Source organism: Eumetopias jubatus, unplaced genomic scaffold (assembly GCF_037043125.1).
Source record: "Eumetopias jubatus isolate StellerSeaLion01/CBP00866 unplaced genomic scaffold, mEumJub1_p1.0 scaffold_1, whole genome shotgun sequence".
NCBI classification, from domain to species: Eukaryota; Metazoa; Chordata; class Mammalia; order Carnivora; family Otariidae; genus Eumetopias; species Eumetopias jubatus.
Window position 1 is genome coordinate 64,635,803 of NW_028274807.1, and position 16,366 is coordinate 64,652,168.

The following is a 16,366-nucleotide window of genomic DNA, read 5'->3' on the forward strand; positions in this document are numbered from 1 at the left end:
CACACTATGAAATACTACTCAGAAAAAGAAAAAAAACTATTTATTGATATATGCAACAATTTTAATGAATCTCCAGAGAATTATGCTGAGCAAATAAAGCCAATCCCGAAAGGTTACATACTGTATTTGATTCCACTGGTATTCTTGAAATAAAAAAATTACAGATAAGGGGAACAGATTACTGGTTGTTGCAAGGGTTTAAACTAGGGGTTAAGAGTAGAGGAACGGCAGGGAGAGAAACGGGTATGGTTATAAAATGGCAATATGAGGATCTTTGTGATGAAGAAGTGTTCTAGTGGATACACAAAACTACATATGTAATAAAACTGTATAAAAGTACATACACACACACGCATGCACAAATGAGTACAAGTATAACTGGGGAAATCTCAACAAGACTGGTGGATTGTATTAATGTCAATATCCTGGTTTTGATATTGCACTATAATTTTGCAAGATGTTACCATTAAGGGAAACCGGGCAAAGGATACATGGGATCTCTGTATTATTTCTTAGAATTGCAGGTGTATTTACGATTAACTCAATATAAAAACGTGTGTGTGTGTGTGTGTGTGTGTGTGTATATCTCCAAGAAATGATCATTTCTCACCACCTTTCTAGTGTAAGTCTTTCAGCATACCTCTGCTCAGCTATATGGTCGTTCAGCTTCCCTCTGTTGACCTTCCATCTATATCTAACAAAGCAGGCAGAGTGATCTTATGTTTTAAAATATAAGATAGATAACAGGATTTCTCTGTTTAAAACCTCCAGTGGCTCCCCACTTTGAAGAGATTTAAAGCCAAAATCCTTGCTATGGCTAACGAGGTTTCTACCGACTGCCCTACCCACTAGAGAAAACATTTGTAAGTCATTTATCTGATAAGGGATCTGTATCCAGAATAAAGACCTCTACTCAACAATAAAAAGACAAATAAAATGAGCAAAGTAAGGACTTTTGGGCTCCAGTCTAGTATGTAAGGAGCTTGGGAGTCATCCTTCTCATCTTCACAATAAGAAAAGAGCTGAACAAACTGAAAATCAACAACTCTTCTTAAATCCACCAAAAAATTGAGGTCACATGGCAAACCACTGACATAAAAACTGGAGAAAGACAGGTAGATACACAGAATCACAGCTTACTGGAACAGAAGCCCAGGAGCAGAAACTGCCTACAGAGCCAGTACCAGTAGAGGAAAACTTAAAACTGTAATTAACATAGGAGTAATACGAACAAGTCTGGGAGTTAAAAGATCCAGAGAGGCACGTCCCATGCTTTTCTCAGTTTTATCTCTAAAGCTCTATCAGATCCTCACAGTGAAGATATAGGAAAAACCTGAGGGAAGCAGATGAGAAAAGTAGCCATTTATAAACAGGCCCAGAGTATTCTGTTCTTAACAGTTGCCCTCAAGGAAAACTATACTACCAAAGCTAACTAAACTGGGGGAAAAGAAATACCCAACTCTAGCCTTCTCTAAACTTAAAAGTGGGGAAAGGGAAATACCCAGTTCTAACCTCATCTAGCTTTCCACGTGCACAAAGGGAGATATAAAACTCCAGCCCCCTCTAGCCTTCTTATCTCACCTGTGAGGAAGGAAGAGGGACAAAAAACTGAAAAGCATTTATAAAGGTCAAGCACTTAGCACAGGTTCACTAAGAGACTCAAACATGAGTTTTAAGACTATAGAACACTTTTCCTCCTGTCACACCTCACCACTAGATCAATAGGATTCCTCTATAATAATGGGGAAATACAATGGGAAGAAATGCATGTCTCAGAATTTATTTAAGAAGTCTCTCAGGAAATCCAAAAACAACAGGAGAAAAAATAAAAGGGACACCAGAGGAAATTTCAATTTCTGACATCTACAGCTACAGCAAACAATAAACACAGTCTAACTCCTGCCAGATAAACAAAAACTCAAAATAAAGGTCTATTACCTAAGTAACGTTCACTGAATATATCATACCCAGCTTTTAACACAAAATTACAAAAAATACTAAAAGACAAAAATCAAAGTGTGAATACACATAGCAGGTATCAGAATCACTGAAATATAGTGGGGATGTTGAAATTATCAGACTAGGAATTTAAAACAACTGATTAACACACTAAGGGCTCTAATGGAAAAAGTGGATAACACACAAAAACAAATGCGTAAAGTAAGCTGAGAGATGGAAACTTTAAAAAGATTCAAAAGTAAATGCTAGAAATCAAAGCCACTGTAACAGAAATTAGCAATGCCTTTGATGGGCTGATCAATACACTGGATATGGCCAAGGAGAGAATCAGTAAGCCTAAAGAAATGTCAACAAAATTTCCAACACTGAAATGCAAAGAGAAAAAAAAAATGAAAAAGAAGACAATATCCAAGAACTATTGAGGCAACTACAAAAGTTGTAACATATGTAAAATGGTAATGCCACAAGGAGAAGAGAAAAAGGAACTGGAAGCAACTGAGAATTTCCCAAAATTAATGTCAGACACCAAACCACACATGCAGGAAGCTCAAAAAAACGTAAAAGAGGATTAATACCAAAAAATCTATACCAAGGCATATCATATTCAAAATGTAAAAGACAAAGACAAAAAAGAAATCTTGAAAGAAGCCAGAGGAGAAAAAAAGACCTTACCCATAGGCAGGCAAAGGTAAGAATTACATTGAACTTCTTCTCTTCAAAAGTCATGCAAACAAGAAGAGAGTGAAGTAAAATATTTAAAATGTTGAAAGAAAAAAAAAACCAACCAATCTAGAATTCTGCACCTAGTAAAATTATTCTTCAAATGTGAAGGAGAAATTGAGACTTTCTCAGAAAACAAAAATTGACAAAATTTGTCAACAGTAGACCTGCCATCCAAGAAATGTTAAAATAAAAAATTCATCAGAAAGAAGGAAAATGACATAGGTAAGAAATCTGTATCTATGTAAAGAAAGGAAGAGCATTAGAGAATTAACTGATCTAGCAGCAACAGTTCAAAATAGTAACAGCGATAATGTATTCAGTAATTATAGCTCATGGATTAGTGAAAATAATGACAACAGTGCTATATGGAATGGAAAGCAGAAATTAGGAATACTCTGTCATAAGGTAAGTCCACTATCCATGACAGAGTATAGTGTTACTTGAAAGTGCACTTCAAAAAGTTGTAAATGTACACTGTAGACTCAACTCCAACCACTGAAAAAGGTTTTAAAAGGTATAATAGATACTGTGAGAGGGGAGAAAAAATAGAATCATATAAAATGCTCAACTGCAGGAAAAGAGAGAAAGAAAAAAGAAGAAACAAGGACAACAAATAGAAACAGTAAACAAATATGGCAAAAATATGATCCAACTACATCAATAATCTCTTTAAACATCAATGGCTTAAATAAACCAACCTGAAAGACAGAGAACTTACACAATGTTACATGTCAATTTTATCTCAATTTTTAAAAATAAAAACTTAAAAATGAATTTTAAAAAGACCCAACTATATATAATCTACAAGAAGTCCATTTAAATAAAAGACACATATACCTTACAAATAAAAGGATGGACACATTGAGAAACTACAAACCAATATTCCTGATGAATACTGATACAAAAATCATCAACAAAATGCCAACAAACCAAACAACAGCATGCTGAAAGGATTATATACCACAACCAAGTTTTATACCTGCAATGGAAAGATTTACACCTGAAATGCAAGGATGGTTCTACATACAAAAATCAATGAATGTAAACACACCACATTATCAACATGAAGGACAAAAACCAAATGGTCACCTCAACTGATGTAGAAAAAGCATTGTTAACAAAATTCAACACTCTTTCATGATAGGAATGCTCAACAAACTAGTAATAAAAGGAAACTGCCTCAATATAATAAGCTGTATAAAATGAAAAGCCCACCTTAACATCATATTCATTGGTGAAAAATTGAAACTGAAAGCTTTCCTTTAAAATGAGGAACAAGGCAAGGATGATCATTTTTGCCGCCACTATTCAAAACAGTACTTGAAATAACAGCCAGAGCAGTTAGACAAGTAAAATAAATAACAAAAGGCATCCAAATTGGAAAAGATGCAAAATTATCTCTGTTCACAGAGATGATCTTATATGTAGAAAACCCTAAGGAATTAAAAAAAAAAAAAGTCTGTTACAACGAAGAAACAATTTCAGCAAAGTTTCAGATACAAAATGAACACTTAAAAATTGGTTGTATTTCTACACACTAACAATGACCAATCAAAAAAGAAAGCAATCTCATTTACTATAGTGCCAAAAATACAATGCTTAAGAAAAACCTAACCAAGGAGGTAGACTTGTACACTGAAAACTATAAAACACTGCCAAAAGAAATCAAAGAACACAGAAATAAATGGAAAGGCATCCCATGCTTGTAGCTTAGAAGACTTAGTAACATTAAAATGTCCATACTACCCAGAGCCATATAGAGATTCAATGTAACCCCTATCAAAATTCCAATGGCATTTTTTGCAGTAATAGAAAAACAAAATCCTAAAATTTATATAGAATCTCAAGGGACCCCAAATAGCCAAAACAATCTTGAAAAAGAAGAACAAAGTTGGAAGTCTAATAATTCTTGATTTGAAAACTATAAGCCAACAGTAATCAAGACAGTATGGAACTAGCATAAAAACAAATATATAGACCACTGGAACAGAAGGAACCAGAAATAAACCCTCATGTATGGCCATTCAACAATGGTGCCAAGACTACAAAATGGGGAAAAGACAATCTCTTAAGCATATGGGTGTTGGAAAAACTGGACCAAGAAGCAAAAGAATGAAGATGAACCCTGACCTCCACCACACACAAAAATTAACTCAAAATGAATTAAAGACCTAAACATGAAACCTAAAACTATAAAAATCTTATAAGCAAATACAGGGGAAGAGCTTCACTACACTGGAGCTGGCAATGTACTTAACCTTTGGTGACTGGCTTATTTCACTTAGCATAATGTCGTTAAGGCTCATCCTTGTTGTGGCAAGTGATAGGATTTCCTTCTTTGGGGACACCAAAAAGGACAAGACACTAAAGCAAAAATAGACAAATGAGACTATATCAAATTTAAAAACAGCTACAAAAATCTACAGCTAACATACTTAATACGAAGAAACTAGGTGTTTTCCTACTAAGAACAGGAACAAGACAAAAAAGACTTCTCACCCCCCCATTCAACATTGTACAGAATATAATGAGACAGAAAAAGGAAATAAAAGGTATATAAATTGGAAAAGAAGAAATAAAACTATCTTTGTTTACAAATGACCTGGTTGTCTATGTAAAAGAATCTCAAGGAATCAACCACAAAATCTCCTGGAACTAATAAGTGATTATAACATGACTGCAGGTACAAGTTTAAGGTACAAAAGTCAAATGCTTTCTTATACACCAGCAATGAGCAACTGGAATTTAGAATTAAAAACACAATACAATTTAGCACCCCTCCAAAAAGAAATACTTGCATATAAATCCAACAAAATATGTACAAGATCTACATGAGGAAACCCATAAAACTCTGAGGAAAGAAACCAAAGATCTAAATAAACATATTTCATAAGCATGGATAGGAGGACTTAATATTGTCAAGATGTCAGTTCTTCCTAATCAACAGATTCAATGCAACCCCAATCAAAATCCGAGCAAGTTATTTTGTGGACATCCAACAGTGAACACAATATTGAAGAACAATCAAAAAACTGTCACTGACTGACTTCAAGGCTTACCATAAAGCTACGGTAAAAAAAAAAAAAAAAAGTGTGATATACAAATACATCACTAGAACAAAACACAGAGCCCAGAAACAGCCACCAAATATAGTCAACTGAACTCTGACAAAGGGTCAAAGGCATTTCAATCAAGAAAGGATGGTCTTTTCAACAAAGTGCTGGAATAACTGGACAGCCACATGCAAAGAAATGAACATAATCACAGATTTTATACCTTTCACAAAAATCAACTTAAAACAGATCATAGAAAAGGCAAAACTATAAAACACGTACAAGACAACAGAGGAGACAATCTAGGTCTCCTTGGGTTTGGCAGTGACTTTTTAGATACAACACCAAAAGCATAATTCATGAAAGAAAAAATTGACAAATTAGACTTTTGATTAAAATTTAAAACTTCTGCTAATGAAAAGACAAGTCACAGACTGGGAGAAATCTCTGCAAAACACATATATGAGAAAGCACTGTTATCCAAAATATATAAAGAACTCTTAAAACTCAACAGTAACCACCAACCATTAAAAATGAGCATTGCCTTGAACAGACACCTCATCAAAGAAGATACACAGATAGCAAATAAGCATATGAAAAGATGTTCAACATCATAAATCATCAGAAAATTGCAAATTAAAACAAGATACTACTGCTCTCCTATTAGGATGGCTAAAATTTAAAACACTGACAACACCAAAGGCTGATGAGCATGTGGAGCAATAGGAAATCTCTTTTCCCTGCTGGTAGGAATATAAAATCATTCTGTAGTCACTTTGGAGGATAGTTTGGCAATTTATTGCAAAACTAAACAAACTCTTATCATACAATCTAGCAACTGTGCTACTTGGTATTTATGCAAAAGAACTGAAAACTTACAACGACACCAAAACCTGCAAATGAATGTTTACAGCAGCTTTATTCATAAATGCCCAAACTTGGAAGCAACCAAGATGTCCTTCAATAGGTGAATGAATGAACAAACTGCGATACGTGGATACAACGGAATATCATTCAGTGCATTTCTCCCATTCAGTAGGTTGCCTTTTCATTTTGTTGATCATTTCCTTTGCTCTGCAGAAGCTTTTTAGTATGATGTAGTCCTATTTTTGCTTTAGTTTGCTTTTACTTTTGGTGTCAGACTCAAAAACCTATTGCCAAGACCTATGTCAAAGAGTTTACTACTATGTTTTCTTCTAGAAGTTTTACCGTTTTAGACCTTATGTTGAGGTCTTTAATTCATTTTGAGTTAATTTTTGTTTTTGGTTTAAGATAGTGGTCCAGTTCCATTCTTCTGCATGTGGCTATACAGTTTCCTCAACACCATTTATTGAAGAGACTATCCTTTTTTTCTCCCATTGTATATTCTCAGCTCCTTTGTCATAGATTAATTAACCACATATGCATAGGTTTATTTCCGGGCTTTCTCTATTCTGTTCCATTGATCTATGTATCTTCTTTTTTTTTATGCCAATACCACATTGTTTTGATTACTACAGCTCTGTAACAGAATTTGAAACCAGGGAGTATGATGTCTTCAGCTTTGTTATTCTTTCTCAAGACTGCTTTGGCTATTCAGGGTTTTTCAGGGTCCCATACAATTTTAGGATTATTTGTTCTATTTCTTTGAAAAATAGCAGGGGCACCTGGAGGACTCAGTTGGTTAAGCATCTGACTCTTGGTTTCGGCTCAGGTTGTGATCTTGGGGTCATGGGATTGAGCCCCGCATTGGGCTCCGTGCTCAGCACAGAGCACGCTGAGCAACACAGAGCACACAACCCGTGCTTGGGATTCTCTCCCTTCCCCCCCTCCCTCTGTCTGCCCCTCCCCCTACTCATACTCGCTCTCAAATCAATCAATCTTTTTTAAAAAACACCACTGAAATTTTGATAGGGATTGCACTAAATTTGTAGATTACTTTGGGTGATATGGCCATTTTAACAAAATTGATTTCTTCCAATTCATGAGCACAGAATATCATTCCATTTATTTGTGTGTCTTATAAATTTCAATATTGAGTCTTTCACCTTGTAGTTAAATTTATTCCTAGGATTTTATCCTTTTTAATGCAACTGTAAATGAGGCTGCTTTCTTTATTTCTCTTTCTGACAGCTCATTATTAGTGAATAGACATGCAAGAAATTTTTGTGTATCCTGCAAGTTTACTGAATTCATTTGTTCTAAAAGTTTTTCTGATGGGATTTTTTTAGGGTTTTCTATATATAATATCATGTCATTTGCAAATAGTGACAGTTGTACTTTTCCTTTCCAATTTGGATGCTTTTTTTTTTTTGCCTAATTACTCTAGCTGCCTTATATTAAGTTTTATTTCTCATTCACTCAAGGCATTCAAGCCACTGAAAGCCAGAAAAAGGACAGTCAAGACCACAAATATCACACCTCCATTTTTTGTGTCTCTGGAATAATAGATGCAATAAAACTATATATAATTTTAAAAGCAAAATCAACAGAACTCTTCCACAGCAACCTTTGTACAGTCTCTAAAAATTCAAATCAATTAAAAAAACATTTTACTAGTCACTACCTACACACTTGGGAAAGTAGCATAAAAGGGTCTCTATCCCTACAAGGCTTGGTTTGGTAATTATGAAAATGTGCCTCTCAGATCTCCCACTGCAAGGAGCATAATTGACCCACAGCCCCAACTACTGAGCTCTCAAAGCCATTCTCCTGTTAAAGCCATGCCAAGCTTCCCATGAACTGTTCCAGAAAATGAATGAGCATGAAAGACATATTTAATGGAGACCTCTTCCCAGGAAACATTGTACTCCTCTGGTTCAACCTCAGGCTGAGACTTCCCCATTGGTTTTGCTTTAACTTTCTTAGAGTTGCATAGCAGTGTATTATCTTTCCTACCTACTGTCCTTCCCTCTCTCCTCCACAGGGGTTAAGACCTAGTTTTTACCTTCTCTCGATAACAAGTTTCTATGACTCAAAGAACATACCTCCATATGGCATAAATAAAGATTACTATTTCTTTTCAAGTTGTTTGTCAGTTTTAACAGGAAATATATTTTCCACAAATGACTTAAAATAGCTACATAAATACAATTCGGTGCCTCAAAAAGATCATCAAATTTAGGGGCACCTGGGTGGCTCAGTCTGTTGAGGTCAGACTCTTGATTTCAGCTCAGGTCTCAGGGTTGTGAGATCAAGCCCCAGGTCAGACTCTGCGCTGGGCATGGAGCCTGCTTAAGATCCTCTCTCCCCCTCTGCCCCTCCCCCATCCCTCTCTAAAAAAGAAAAAATGTAAAAAAAAAAGATTATCAAATTTAAGAGCAAGTAAAACAAACAGGTAAAATTTCCAAAGTGAATAGCCATTTGTAGTAATTCAGATGCCTAAAAATAAAAACAGAATTTAGTTACGAGGAGTTTTAAAATTCAGAAAATGTTCTCATAATACACTGTTTCATTTGATTCATATAACATTGGAGAAAAAAAGGGAACACAATATTTATTGAATTCTTCTCTGTGTTGAAGGCTGGGGCATTGCTGTAGTAGTAGCATCCTCATTTTAACAGATGATAAAACTGAGGCTTATAAAGTTAATGAATATGCTCTAGCTTACAAAACTAAATAGTGAACAACCAAGGTTTTCTTTCTTCTATGCTGTCTCCACAATATCCATGCAGAGAATAATAATAACCCCAAGGATCAAAACCAGACATTATCTCTCCTCATTTTTGAAAATGGTATATATTAAAAGTAGGGCCCTACTCACTCTCTATTCACCATAGAAGGACAGTTATGCTTCACATCTCCACCCCATATCCTAACCACAGAACAAGTGAAACCAAGCAGGAGACCTGAAACCTATGACTTAGCTCAAAGGAGAACTGAAATTAATAGTTAATGAGGCTAAGATCACTAATTAATTAAAAATACAACTTACCGATTTTCAAATTGGAAAAGCCGGCCTCAACAACTGTCAGTAGCTTTTGGGACTGATTAATCTTCTCCCTGCTCTAACAAAAGGTCTACATAAGGTACCTAGCTGGACTTTACCTCTACAAGACCACAAGAGCATTTTCTATCACAAGCACTTCCAAACCAGCCAAGCGAAGTAATTTAATTTGTTTAAGTAATGTGCCACAGTATGATGGGTCACAGAAGAAAAAAAGACATTCAAATTATAGGTGGAACACTACTGAAATGAAGATTATACCAAAAATTCCTAATAGAAAAGCTCAGTGTCTTAGATATACTTTATGTGACTAGTGTGCAGGGATAATTACTCTTGGTTTTCTTTTTGTCTCTGACCATTTTCTCTCTCATTTTTTCACCAAAACAAACTGCCTTTCACTGATATAAGCAGGTTCAGCAGGATGATTTATTTGACTGGGCGAGGAGAAGACCCTATTTCAACCTTTTCTGGAAATACACAATTATTTAGTGTAATCCTAGGCAGCAGCTATGTAAATCACAGAAGTGAAACTACAGAATTTTAAGTTGTCATAAAAATTCCTACTATTTTATGATAATCAAGAAAAATGAATTGGCCAATATATCAAATTTTATTTCTTTTTTTTTCCTTTGGAAACAGTTAACATTTAGCAAGGAGAACAAAGAATACTTAAGTTTCACAAAGGAAAGATGATAAAATGGAAAGAACTGAACTTACCACTTTTTAGCATGTAGAAGAAAAAAATAAAAACAAAAAAAACCCATACAATAGCAACTAAAGCAATAAATATTTAGGAATAAACGTAACTAGAAATGTCAAAAGCCTATATAATAAAACTCCTGAAAGACACAAAAGTAAACTTGAACAAATAGAAAGATATCTCTTATTCCTGGATAATTCAACATCACAAATAGGTAGTTCTCCCTAAGTTAATTTGTAAGTTAATGAAATTTCAATTAAAAATATCAAAAAGCTTTTTTATGGAATTAGTCAAATTGATGCCAAAGTTCATACGGAAAAACACTCAAGAATAGCTAGAAAACACAAAAAAGGAAAGCTACAAGGGTAGATTAACTCTAGGAGACATTAAAACATACTGTAAAGCTCTATAGTTAAAATAGTGTGGTAATGACAAAGGAATATGCAAATGACCCAGTGGAACAGAATGAAAAGTCCAGAAATAGACCAAGTACATGTGGAAATTTAGCATATATTAACAATACCATCGCAAGTCACTGGAGCAAAGACAGACCTTTTAATAACTGTACTGAGCAACTAACTGGTTAATGAGTTAGAAACGATAAAATTAGATCAATTAACTCATACCATACATTAAGAATAAACTCCATAAACAGGAATAAACTTCAAATGGATCAGGATATTTAAATGTAAAAAGTGAAATCTTGTAATTACCAGGAAAAAAAATGTGGATGAATTTCTCTTTAATCTGAGGGAAAGGCTTTCCATAAGGAAAGGCTTTCTACTTATAACTTAAATTCCAGATATGATAAAAGAAAAGAACAATATCATATGGTAGAAAAATAGAATACACAAAGTAAAAATACTACATATATCACAAAGGCTAAATCCATAATAAAAAACTGTTCAGAGTTGAGAGGAAAAGGCCAAAAACCCATTTTAAAAATGGGCAACAAGAGAAAAAAGAAAAAAAGAACAATTCACATATACTCACAAAAACAAACAAAATGGACCTTGAACAGGTGAAAAGATGTTAAACTACATTCGTAATAATAATATTATAAGTTAAAACTACAGGGGCGCCTGGGTGGCTCAGTCATTAAGCGTCTGCCTTCGGTCATGCCTGGGGTCATGATCCCAGGGTCCTGGGATCGAGCCCCACATTGGGCTCTCTGCTCCGTGGGAAGCCTGCCTCTCCCCCTCCCCCTGCTTGTGTTCCCTCTCTCACTGCATCTCTCTCTGTCAAATAAATAAAATCTTTAAAAAAATAATAAAAATAAATAAAAATAAAAAACATGACAGAGGAAACAGACAGGAAATGACATTTGTATATTTTTGATCTTTGGAACCATGCTGGTGTGTTTCACAGACTGAAAATATAAATAATTTTTTTTTAAAAAAGCCAAGAAGAACAGGAGTAACATTCTAAGAAGGGATACATACAGAAACAAATGAACCAAACTGCATTTCAAAGGAATAACCTAATCACACCAAAGGAAAAAATTTTAATTAAAAAAAAGCAAGAAAAAGAAGAATTAACTAAATACGTTCTAAACAAAATCTATTGTTCTGATGCAGTGATGATAAAAATGTTTAGTAAAGCACTCTGGAGTCAGAAAGTGTGGATTCACTTGCCCAACTTTCCACTTGCTAACTGTGTGACCCTGGGCAAGTTAATTTATAATCTCTGTGCGAAGGTTTTCTTATCCAAATAATAACAGTACCAATCTCACAGAACTAATGATAAGGCTCAAATAAAACTACTTATGTAAAAATCTTAGTAAATCACTGAGGATATAACAAGAATTTGGAAAGCATCTGCTATCATCAACTACTAATCAAAAAAAAAAAACAAAAACAAAAACACTGAATGCGTGGGCACCCAGGATACACGTAATAAAAATGGAGTCCTTGTCATGAAAAAATTCGGAATTTCCTAGTTTATGAACAGTAAGTGTTCAAGGAATTTAGAATAACAAGATCCACAGGCTGGCTGGAATCATGTGAGAAATTTCATAAAGGAGCAATCTGACAAGGGTTTTTATATGTGCACAAGATTTAGATTAGCAAGAGAATGGGAGTACTAACGGAAGCTAAATAAAAGCAATGAAGCCATAAAGACCAATATATTTCAAGGATAGTAGCAGAGAAAGCTTGGAAAGCTGAGTATCTAGAGATAAGGCAACACTATGGAAGTTCCTGAACGCACTACTGAACTGGGCAGGCTTTATTTTCTAGACTATGAGGAACCATAGAATTGTGTGCAGGGGAAACAATATGACCAAAGTGAACTGTGGGGTTATTCTAGTGCTGGTATGCAGAAGATCAGAAGCAGAGTCTTACTAGTGGGTAAGCCAAATAATGGTAAGGGACTGACTAGAATAGTAGTGATGAAAAAGGGAAAGAAGTTACAATCATCAAGGCAGTGAGGGGGGGAAAAATCAATGAAGTTTGATAACAACTAGATATTAGGTATGAGAGAATAGAAAAGTCTGAATGACAAGGTGAATAACAAAATCATTAGAAGGAAAAAGCAAAAAGGAATGGGAAGGAATCATTAGAAGGAAAAAGCAAAAAGGAATGGGAAGGAATCATTAGAAGGAAAAAGCAAAAAGGAAAAGGATTTGCATTGGGTCAGGATTAGATAAGAAGCCTTGCCAACCTGAGATAACAAATCAAGATCCAATGGGCATTTGGCAACAGGGGACGAGTACTTAGGAGAGAGAGTGAGAACTGAAGAAAAAAGGTATAAGAATTTTTTTTTCTAAAAAAAAAACCTCTTTAGAATGTTTGAGACATTCTAGAGAACAGAGCTAATAGACTGTGTGCTGTTTCAGAGGAGTGATTATCTCATTTATTTTTATAGCCCTTCAAGTTTGGCATGTTTGCTAGCACAGGGGAGACTCTCAGTAAAATATTGCACAGGTAGGAAATGTAGAGAATGGAACAGAGCTGTTTGGCTTGTTAATGGCAGAGCCTACATTTGAGCCCAGGTCTCCTGACTCTCCACTATATACCATAAAATAGAGATGACCTCTGAACATTCATGTATAGGATCCCCTAAAGAGCTAGTGTAAGAAATGAAAATAAACTAAACTGTGGGGATGGCTGGTTTCTAGGGGTAGATGGATGGAAGACATAAGAAAATTGCAAAGGAAAGTCAGAGGTATTGAGGAAAAAATAAATGATAGTGTTGCATCACAGATTCAAAGGAAATTTTAAGAAAGGAAGGATAGTCAATTGTTCAAACGATCAAATACCACAGGTAGTGTTTCTCTGGTCTCCTATACCAATGAGATCCAGGTCACTTTTTAAAAGTAAAAATTAAGAAATTTTAAACTACTTTCACAACATTTTAAAATCATGTATCACTTAGCAGTGGTTCAAAAATATTGCAATCTTTAGTGAATTTTATCTCTACAAAATACAAAGCAGAAAATAAAGTCTCTATAATAAATTTGCACAGTAAATGAAATTTGAAGCAAATCTGAAGCAAAGAGAAATGAATGAAACAATACTTATTTATATCTATTGATAGCAACAAAATACATGAAATACCAAGTCTTACCTTAAATCTCTTGTCCTGCAATACCTTCTTAATGGCAACCAGTTCTCCTGAATCACAAAGTTTGGCTTGATATACCACACCAAATGACCCATTTCCAATCACTTTAGTGTCTGTATAGCTGACTTCTTGTGGCCTATCTGGACCCTGCCCAGGAGTTGCCACCACTGTAGTCACCTTGCTGCCATCCTTGTCTCCTAAAAGAAAGAAGAGATAGAAAAATGAGAACTGTAAAGGATTAAACAGAGAAAACTGCTGAAGTATACAAAGTAAACTGCATTCTTTACTACAAATTATTTTTAAATGCTCATCTTAGTTTATCATATAGAATTACTTCAACTATTTGTTTCAATTATAAGTAATTTTTTTAACCACCATTTACTCATTGTGTAGACCAGGCATCATGTTTAGTTTATATATATGACTTCATTTAATGAAAACAACAACCCCATTAGGTATATAGTTCCCATACAAAATTAATGGAAAGCATGTTAAATTTGCCCAAAGTCAAAAGTCAAACGGTGGACCCACCAGGGTGTGAATCCTTATCCAACTCTAAAGGCCCCAGTTCTTTTCTCAAGGCTTCCTTATTATACTTGAAAATAAAATAGGTGCAACTGAAAATATCTAAATATGTTGACTCTATTCAGACCACTCTGCCTTTAGAAAGGGAAGGCTTTGAGTTTTTGCTTCTCTGCCATCTTATTTCTTTTTAAGAAAATAGAATACCTCTCAGAGAAAGGTCAGATGGAGAAAAGGAATATGGAGTGTTAATTTGGGGTAAGAGATGTAAAACATAAAAGAAAAACCAAATCCATTCTGAACTGAGCCTCATTCATAAGTAGCTCACGGACATTCTGTGGTCTCTGCCCACTCAATGGCTCTTGCCTTACCTTCTGTACCTTTCCTCCCCTTCCAGTAACAATCCAGAGACTCCTCAATTCAAGCCCAAGAACCACATCCTACTTGACTAGGCAGAGTTCACAATCATCTTTTTCTCCAAATTCTTAAATTATTCTAAACCATACTATGCTAACTAGAACCTGATTCTAAAGAGCTTTAAATTGTTCTTTCAGTGATTTCAGAATACATACAGATTCTAGTGAGTCCAAGCACTGTGAAGTAGCAATTATGATTTGTGCTTCTTCTCTCTTCCCTGAGAAATCTAAAACCAATTCTCTGTACATATATGTCCTTAGGCTCACTGACTAAACTGCACTTTTTCCTTTTTTTCCTCTTCTACTATTCCATTATATTATTTTCATGATGCTAACTGAATTCACACTAACCTAATAAATGAAAAAATAATGTATTTTTAACTCTAGATACCAAGCCTAGATTATGAAGTATTCATTTGTAACTCACATATAAAAGAATGAAAAATATAATAATCTCATTTTCCAATGGTTTGAGTTTTTCCCCAATATGAAATTACCAGGTAAATGAATGTCCAAATGTTACTGGCATATTTACCCAACGTGTATAGCTATTTTAGTTCACAGAGCTACTAACATAGACAAAAACCAATAAGCAATATCTGTGACTGATTAATTCTCCTTTTTATAAGGCAGCCTTCATGACAGACACAAAAGCAATGAAAGACTCCTACTTAAGAGCTAGCTGAATTACAGGCAGTCTATATTATACATTATAGCATGGTTAACTACCTTAAATATGTATGTTTTTGGTTCCAAGGTATATCACCCAACAGGTCTGACAGCACAAATCCAACACCACTTATAGAAAGATAACCCAAATCTTGTAACACCACCCTTTTTATTCATAACAGTATTATATGTACTTGAAATGCATGCAAATCCCAGCAGAAGCCCACACACATATATAGCAGTTCTCAATGCTTTCAAATGATTTCTTCACATTTCATTTCCTAGTAAAATAAATCTCAAATATATTTGCAAAACCTAGTTTAATCGAATCTCAGTTCTAAATCGTTGTGCTCAACTCCCCAAATAGTCCATTTGCTTTCATTTCTGAGCATGTTAATGTTAATTACATCCTTTCAGGTTGACTATAAACCTTACTATAAGTTATTTTCTTCTTCATTTGTAAAATAAACATATCTCTACTTGTATTATAACATTCCTCTAAAGACAGAATCACAGTCTTCTGAACTTTAAATGAGGAGATCTAGAAAGGCTGGATTCAGAAAGAATAAAATCCAAGGTATTGAATACATTTTATCATCCAATTGCCCAAAGAAAATAAAAAACAGAATTGATTTCAACAGTCTGACTCTTCCCTAGATCATCCACCATATCACCAAAACTTATATATTTCAAGAACTATTAATAATTCCACTGAGCAAGTTGCTTGTAAAATCTAAAGGTCTAACTCACAAAACAGAGCATCATTATTTTTTAATTAAAATAACAGATTTTAAGAATGGCTGTTGCATTTCACAATTTTAATTGAAAACAAAAG

General features: G+C 34.6%; 1 protein-coding gene across 2 annotated transcripts in view; it reads right to left on the reverse strand.

Moving 5' to 3' along the window:
- GSK3B (glycogen synthase kinase 3 beta) overlaps positions 1-16,366 on the reverse strand; it is a 205,993-nt gene that overhangs the window by 124,833 nt on the left and 64,794 nt on the right. For both annotated transcript variants that reach the window (XM_028110546.2, XM_028110545.2), the window contains exon 2: positions 13,928-14,121. In XM_028110546.2, coding sequence (XP_027966347.1) covers positions 13,928-14,121 — 194 coding nt within the window. The remainder of the gene's footprint in view (positions 1-13,927; positions 14,122-16,366) is intronic.